Genomic DNA, 8,829 nt, shown 5'->3' with positions numbered 1-8,829 from the left:
ATAAGAATTACAATGGCGACTATTAAAAATTATTTCTTATTAGTTTGTCGTAAAATGTTACAAAAATTCAGTAATAATTAAATCCGTCGGTCAAATGCAAAATTAAAATTCGTTTTACAATTAAATACTTTAATATAATTGTTTTAAATTTGATTTCGTATGTGAATTTGGATCGTTCATTAAAGTTTATCCAATGAAAATATGTAGACATGTTTTAAATTCTTTATTCCTTTTGTTCCGAATTACAGTATTACCTGATCTCAATTAATAATCATATTGCAGCTGCAACCTGTACGAAAAGATTTGTGATGTCCGATATCTATGGTCTTTTGTTTTACTCTTTCCACCTAGTGGGCCATTTTAGCAAGACCATTACGGATTAGGCAGGCCAACAATGCAAAAAGGAAGCGGGATCCGATATTTTTTAACAAAAAGTTTTCCTTCGACTCTATTAAATATATACAGTTTAATTCACTTAACACTTAAACTTGGCGCTTGGAAGCGAAATGTAGAAAACAATACAGGTAAAATCTTGTCCAAGCGCAAGTTTATCTTTACCAATGGAAAACTCCTAAGAAAAATTTTGATTGTCGTCTAAATTGTCATAAATTTTTACATCTCGGATGTTTTTATTTAGATATCAGTTGTTTTTTGTTTAATAATTGTATTGTTACGTCAGGACATAAGACGGTCGTATAATTCGGTCGGAGCTCGGCGACCGCCGAATGAACACATCGCCGACAAACGAACGTTTCACTATTCATTTCGGTCGACGCCGGCAGATACTTTCGATAGGCCGTTTAGAAAAATCGTTATAAAAAGTTTTAATTGGCATAAATTTGAGCTTTTGTAATTCTGAGTAACATTTTGAATAAAATTCATTTGTTTCCATACAATTTTAACTTTATATGCATAAAATTAAGCCGTAAAAGTAAATTAGCTCTATGGGAAATTCCCTTAAACTTTGACCTATCGACCCGGAAGTTTGGCCAGTAACTCACTGATAACGAGAAAAACTTAAGTTTAAAATTTGAGCTTCCTAAACCCAGTAGTTTTTTTTTCTCTACGAGCGTCTGCAGTGTCGGATGAAGAAAAAGGAAAGAAATGAAGCTCTTTTGCCAATTTTTGCATTTTCAATTTCTTATATTTCGGCAACTGCATTACAAAAAATCCTGAAATTTTGCACATTACCTAAGAAAATAGTTTTCTTTCGAACGAGATATTCGGAATTACTACAGGTGTTTTAGGGGACGGAGAAATCGACCTCCGAAAATCGGCAACTCTAATTACTGTATATATAGTCAATCAGTGACTTTTTTACTTGTCGGAGAGTCACTGTCGTGACTCCTGACTTCACAATATTGTTCGTTAGCGACGCAGATGCAAATATGAAAGCTGTCAGCAAGACACTTAAAGCTTTAAATCCGAAGTTTATATAACTTGTTTGGCTCATGGTCTTAATGTGATTTGCTGAAAATATCCGGTCGCAGTTTTCCAATATTGATGTTCTTCTCGAACACAAAGAAAGTTTACAAAAAGTGTGTAAGAGTTAAATAAAGTAATTTAACGAAATAAATCCAAATACGTATAGCTTTACCTTCAGAGTCGGTAATTACGTGTTAGTGTACCTTGGCTTAAAAGTGTACAGTAGCTTATTGTTCGGATAATTACAAAGCATTAGTATCTAGATCACGTGAAAAGTGGCTATTGTACGGTACCATTATTGATATTTTGCAAGAGGCTTACTTCGGAACCTCAGGCTGAAAACAGAATTTTGTTTATTTCAATTCATTTCTTATTAACGCAATAACTAAATTTGAAAATAAAAAACTATAAGAAACAATGGAAATATTAAGAGATGCTGAGGAGAAGCTGCTAACAATTTCTCAAAATAGGAACATTTATTCGATTTAAGAACATTATATAAGAACATTAAGAAGACATTATAAATATTACGAAAAAAATAAAAAAATATTTGAATAATTATTAAATATGTTATATTAACGTGTGCACGACGTTTGTATAGTCTGTTAAGCCGTATTTGTCATTATAAATGTTTTAAAAACGTTTTGAAGTTCGAACAAATACTTTTTTTTTTTTTCAGTGGGAGGACTTAGGCTAGGCTCTTGTATCGCCGCTGTTCATTGTTAATTATTTCAGAATGTATCAGCACTCTAGCATAGGAATTAATTATAAACATACAGTGCGTACGGTACATTATGTATGCTTACGTATTTTATTCATTTCATACATTTTATAAATATAAGGTAACATAATGAAGCGAATAAAATAATAAGCCAAACTAAATATGGCAGATTACTGACTGGAATGCATTACTATTTGTATCTAGGGCCCAGTAGAAACGAAGAAATGATTTTAAGATACGTTATCGTAAAACAAGAAACCGGCACGGATGACAACGGAAGAAAACTTCAAAATACTTCTGAAAGTCGTCATCGGATGGCGCTAGCGTCGATTTTCCTTCCTACATCCGCTTACTTCCAGGTAATTTCCGGAAGTAGAACCGAGGCGAAATTCGTAATCGGCCGCGAGATTCGAATGCGGGAAGAAAGTTTTCGATGGCAGAAGCGGCAACATAACCGAAGACAGAAGACGCGATCCGAGAACGGAAGCCGATCCTCGGACGCCAAGTTCGACGTCCCTCCCACGCGGCTTTTTTTTCCTTTCAAGGTCGCATTCCGTCTCAGAAAAAGACGAACCGCTTCTCCTAATAGCGCCCACTCCGCTTGCGCCCGACACTATTTATTTACTTTTTATAGTCCGAGACGATTTCTTTAGTCATTTCCGTGTTAAAATATCGGACGTTGTTTCTGTCATTCGGTCGGTGCGAAACAAAAGCGCGGGCCGAACGCCCGAATGACGCGGAACCGGTTGGCGTGGAGCTAGAGAGACGCGCCGGGGGAGAGATTCCGGAGGCAAAAGCGCGTCTTCGTCGCGTGTCGTTAACCCGATCGGGCGGCCGAAACGTCCTCCCCGCCGGGCGCACGGCGCCTGTCCGTCCGGCCTTCCGCTTTTGTTTTCTGCGCCGGTCACTCTCGTCGTCGCCGCTTCCGACGCCCCCGGAGTGTCGTTCCGCCCCGCCGAAGCCATCGCGTCTCTCTTCCCTCGGGGCTGCACTGCCGACGTCTGTCTTTCGCCGGGATAAAGCATCGTATCGGACGGCGTCGGATATCGTATTAGGGTCGAGTGGAAGCTGACGGGTCGGTTCGTTGTAGTGAATCGCGTGAAATTTCCAGCGAAACTCCGGCGAAATTTTCTGCCGCCGAGGAGGAATTCTAGAGGGAGACGAACGAGCGGAGGGATAAATATTTGGTTTAGAGATTGGCCACGGCCCCGGGCGATCGGACTCGACCGCGACGCTCGATAAAAGTGCGCGCCCGAAACGAGGTTCGACGGTTTTAGCGCTCGAAGTATCGAAGGGAGGAGATTCGTCGTGAGGGAGTAATTTGATCTCTTATTTGCGCAACAATCGTTTCGGGCGCGCCGAAAAGTCTAGACGTCCACGTGATCGGTTATAGCCAACCGGAACGAGTCTCCTCGCCGGCGTCGGCCAGACCATCCGGGAAGAGTTCATTTCCAACCGGGTGGGTTAGTATAATCGAGTCCTCGCATTTTGGCAATTTTTCGGCATAAGACGCGTAATTTATTACGCGCATCGGTTATAACAGTTGTAAGAAACGTCTCCGAATAAAGGGAAGACGGGAGAGCGGGCCCGAACTGATCGGAAGATCTCCCAGATACCTTCTCCTCCCGCCCGAATGCCAGGCTCCGGGTTGTCGAGTGGCGACCGTGGCCGATTCGTCGGGTCGCGGTGGTGTGTGTGTGCGAGCGGAGCCGTCTGTCCGGAATAGCCCCGTGCGCGTGCTCGTGTCTGGCGTGCGTTTGTGTGGTCCAGAAGACGAAAAGTGCATTCGGATGGTGTTGCCCGATTCGGATACTCCGGGAAGACGCCGGTCGGGGCAAAGCGAGTGCCCTCGCCCGTCTCCGATGTGAACCCGTGGTCGGCGACCACGGGGTCGGATGAGACGACGGGTGCCGAAGGTGAAGACAGACCGCCGAAATTATGTTGCGCTTTCATGTTTCGATCTAGGCGGAACGCGTTAGTGAAACGCTTGTGGAAACACCGGCTGCCGGTCGACGAGGACGAATCCGCCCGTCGGCTGGAGACCGAAGTCAAATTCGTGGTGCAGAACATGCTGAAGAGACTCAAGGAGAGCCAGTTGGAGTTGTTGGTGCAAGCGGTGGAGAGTCGCGGCTGCGACGTCACCGGCTGCGTCCTGGTGCCGAGAGGCGATCTCCGCTTGGGACGGAGGACCCTACCGCCGCACGTGCTCTGCTGCCAGCTGTGGAGGTGGCCCGATGTCCGGCAGCCCTTCGAACTCAAGTGGTTGCGTTGGTGCGACGCCGCCGACGATCCTCTGTACATATGCTGCAATCCATATCATTGGAGTCGACTCTGCAAGCCAGGTGAGATTATTTCGCTCTCTCTTTTCGCGTTTCGATTCTTCATTTTCTACTTTCTCAATGTATTTATAGGACAGGTCGTTGGCGAACTGTCGTTTCGTTTTCTCCCAGCAAATAATCGAGGTCGGTATCGATTCTAAGCGCCGAGATCCGTCGTCGTCACGTTCCGCCACAATCGGCGGGCGACGCAGTTCGGCGAAATAGTTCGTCCGTTCGCATGGAAAACACGCCGCCAAACGTGCGTTCACGTTTTAAACTACGCGTCTGTCCGTGTCGTAAATTGGGCATAAAAGCGCCTCGACCGAAACCGACCACTTTAATAATTAGATTAGTATCCGGACACGAGGACGCCGACCGACCCGAACCCGAATCCCTCCGAGGGCCGTCGTTCGGTCCGACCTCTGGTCTGTCCGTCGCCTTCCAATTTATTACGTGTCTCTCCACGCGAAAATTTTCCGAAATGTGAATCGTTCGTTTTTCTCGAAACACGTTTTTTAATAGTACACGTTTGTTTACTAACTCAAAAAAGACGAATAAGTCTGAAAGGACTTTGAATTTAGATGACGGTTAGGTAAACTACTGACCGAAGTAGAAAAACAAAGGAATCTCTCGATGGGACGTTCGGACGCCTAACGAGTTTTTTTTTTCATTTGTTGCTACCTTTGCGTTATCTCGCTTAGAAATTTCGTTTATATCTACAATTAGGCAACTCTTTACCATGCCCGGCATTTGATAAGTTATTGGAATCCGATACGATTATATTTTGCCTGTTTGGGTTCTTTTGTTGATTTCAGTTTGCGCCAGTTGTTTCTCGTAGGAATTTTTGAGTGGTAGACGTTATTCTCGGCGCGAAAGCGTCGGTGCGTGTCTGCCACCGGCGACGAAAGAGCGATGCGATAACCGTTGTCCGGTGCCGTCCCGGCGACGTCGGTGTCATTTCTATTCGTGCGAAAGTTCTTATTTTGGCAGGCATCTTCGCTCGGAAATTCGATTATAATAGTAAAATTTACGAATGAAACGAAAAATTATTCTCTTATTTTTGATTCTGCGAGTTTCTAAATATGGCATCGAATTCAGATAAAATGTTTTTCCATCTTTTGTTTCCATTTCCATCGGAATTTAAATTATATTTTCTATCATTTTAAAAATGACTGTGAAAATGCGCGAAATTTAAATGCTCTTGGAATTATTCGTTGTCAAGGGGCGTGAAAATAGAAGACGAGACTAATCGTGTAATTAATAATAGACTGAAAAGATCGTATTTACAATTACAGTACAATGTAGCATATGTTGAAACAATTTTAACTATTTTCATTGCTTTTTTGTTTCTGAAAATCTGAATCCAAGTGTCAAATCCAGTAATTGAAATTATTTTTTGAAACTATAATGATTAAATTCAAATACAATGTGCTCTAAAAGTCGTCATATGTAGGAAAATTGAATCGTCGGTTTCCAAATTTTTGGATTAATTATTGTGGCCTTGCGGAGTGGCCTCTGAAGTCCCCGGACCGTAACTATCTTGATTTTTTTACCTGTTGGACACCTGAAGACTTTGGTTTACTGGGAAACATTCAAAACTTGGATCTCCTAAAGGAATACATTTGAAGTTCGATTAGGTGCGTAACATCTGATGTGTTAACCTGACAGGTTTGAATGACAGAAATGCATTCATGTGTGTTTAGAAAGAAATGATCAACATTTAGAGATAGTTTTATAGTCACATTTGTTTAAAAAGTTTTACATTTTCCTGTGTATTGCAACTTTTGGGACACCTTGTATTTCAACTTTCATTTAAAAAAATATATAAAATATGTGTTTAAGAGAACCTTCTTTATACCAATATAACTGTAAACAAATGCTAACTTAATATATATATGAAGGTATAGAATAAGAATGACTGTTTAATAATGTTTTGATGTGAGACTTGTTGCTTTAAACTAATTTATTTCCTTGGATTAGAAAGGATTTTATTCTAGTATAATTTTAATAGTTGATTTTTGATATTTTAATCTTTTAGATTTGGTGAAATTGAATCTTTAAATTTAAGTATTAAACTGTTGTGGATGTTAATATTATCTTAACTAAACAAGTTAACTTATTATTTTGGTATAAACTAATTTCTTTGTTATTTTATATTAGACAATGCAATTTATAAAATTAATCAATTTATAATGTATAGAAGAACTAATACAGTTCATAATAAGGTTACAATAAGAATTTTTCATTAGTTTCTTAGATGATTGTTATGTAGTTTTAATTTGGTTCTCTTCTTATTTTACCAATTTCACTTATAATGAAATATAAAAAATTTAAGTTGAATCAATTACACAATTACCATAATGTAATAAATATAAAATAACTTCTGCAGTATTTTATTAAACATAACAATATCTCATCAATTTAGCTAAGCAAACTTGTGAAGGGTAAAAGTAATATACAGTATTATAATGCAGATTTTATAAAACTTACAAAATTTTAACTTATTATAGTTGCATATAAAAACAATATAAACATATATACTGTAAATTCTTTATTGGAATATATACAAGATAGAAGTTACATTTATGCATGTGAAGTTTCTTACATTGGAAGAATGTAGCAATAATTACTCTTCTTATCTAGTGCTCAATTGTTAATGCTGTCATCAGATGTTCTGTTTTCACTAGTATGAACAATTGATCAACAAAAATAACATTTGAACTTGGCACCATATTCAAAACGATGAGAAAAAAATGCTTAATTCTGGAAACCAAATTAAATTTGGTTTCCAGAATTAAGCATTTTCTTCTTATATTTTTATGGACAGTTGTTTTTTGAAAAAGTTATTCATGCTAGACTAAAATATTTAATCAAGATGTATTGATAGACTTGAGGAGTTGTTATTGTTATTGGTTTATAGTACTTTAGTTTTTCAGATTTTCTATTTAAAAGTATTTTATAATGATTGACCTAAGGTCTACTGGCTTAGAAATGAAAATGAAATATTTTATTTTGACATGTGTTCCTACTTATCAAAATTCATTTATTGGAATCAAGAGTGATGAATAAAACCTTTTTTCCATAATCTAGTATTGTTAATTTAAAATTAAAGAGTAACAGCTTATTAGAATTATTATGCTTTAAAATTATTTTCCTATTTACTTTTCACAATTTTTTTATATATTTTCACAAAATATAAAAATATATAAAAAAATATTTACTAAATATGCCATAAATGTGTTTTCAGAAATACAATATTATTTAAGGGACCATAAATCTTGCTAGATGTTTTAAACAATAAATCATCTTTTGTAAGTTTCTAAATGATAAGTTTATTTAATTTAAAAAATAAGATTTCTTAATTTATTGAGAAGAGCATAACATAAAAATTTACAGAAATATTCCTTCAGAGTTTATGATGATTAAAGGTAGCGTATTAATTGTAAATTGGATTTTTCAATGGATTTTGGCCAAAAAGTTTAATAATTATTTCAAAATTATAATCCAATTCAATATCCTATACACATACAAAAATATACAAATTGTGTTTTATTCATTGTGGGATTTTGATCAATTGTTGTCATAAATGTTTCTTATAATTGTACAAATCATCTTATATTCTGAATAAACAAACATAATTTAAGCTTTCTAATTAAATATTCTTTTGACTTTTTTTATGGAATTAATTGTTATTGTAAAGCTAAGGTAATGCTTGTTTGAAGGTACATCTATTAATACATGAATTATAATAAATATTTACATTAAATTGAAGTTTCACCATCTTTAAAAGAAATTTTGAAAAATAGATTAATTAAAGAAAGGCTATTCAACAACCCTAAATATTTTGTTTGAAAGGACTCACTATAATCAATTTACTTGATTCATGATATATTAAGTAAATTGTTACTAACATTAGACATTTCATCATTAGTTGTATACATTATATACAGTTTCAGATGAGTGTAAAATATATATATATATATATAAGTTACAAATAGTTAATTAATATTTTCTAAGTTATTACATGCTATTTGTTTTTCTTTCTTTACATGCTATAAGCTTGTTTCTTTATGTTTAATTACAATGAAATTAATAAAAGTGCATAAAAACAACAAAAATAAGATTATGAATATAATATAACTATATTATTATTTAGTTGACATTAAAAATTATTTATTAATTTTATACATTTACTATATCATGTAATTAATATTTTGGAACATATAATGAAAATTCATATTTTATTTAAAAAAGAATATGAAGTGTATATATATATATTTAATAGAAAATACCAAAGAATTCTTCCATAATGTTTTTCTTGGGTAATTTTTATTTTACAGATTTAAAAAGTCTATTGATTAAAGG

The 8,829-nt window shown here is 36.3% G+C and overlaps 1 protein-coding gene across 1 annotated transcript in view; it reads left to right on the top strand.

The window, feature by feature from the left end:
* The first annotated feature begins 3,400 nt into the window (after window positions 1-3,400).
* LOC111622173 (mothers against decapentaplegic homolog 6-like) overlaps window positions 3,401-8,829 on the top strand; it is a 35,768-nt gene continuing 30,339 nt past the window's right edge. The window contains exon 1 of the mRNA XM_023364518.1: window positions 3,401-4,488. Within this exon, the coding sequence (XP_023220286.1) occupies window positions 4,098-4,488 (391 nt within the window). The 5' untranslated portion in view covers window positions 3,401-4,097. The remainder of the gene's footprint in view (window positions 4,489-8,829) is intronic.

This window comes from Centruroides sculpturatus, unplaced genomic scaffold (genome assembly GCF_000671375.1).
Source record: "Centruroides sculpturatus isolate CEXI.00-Female unplaced genomic scaffold, Cexi_2.0 scaffold306, whole genome shotgun sequence".
In the NCBI taxonomy this organism is placed as follows: domain Eukaryota; kingdom Metazoa; phylum Arthropoda; class Arachnida; order Scorpiones; family Buthidae; genus Centruroides; species Centruroides sculpturatus.
Note: the sequence above shows the minus strand (reverse complement) of the source record. Positions and strands in the feature narration are given on the sequence as shown.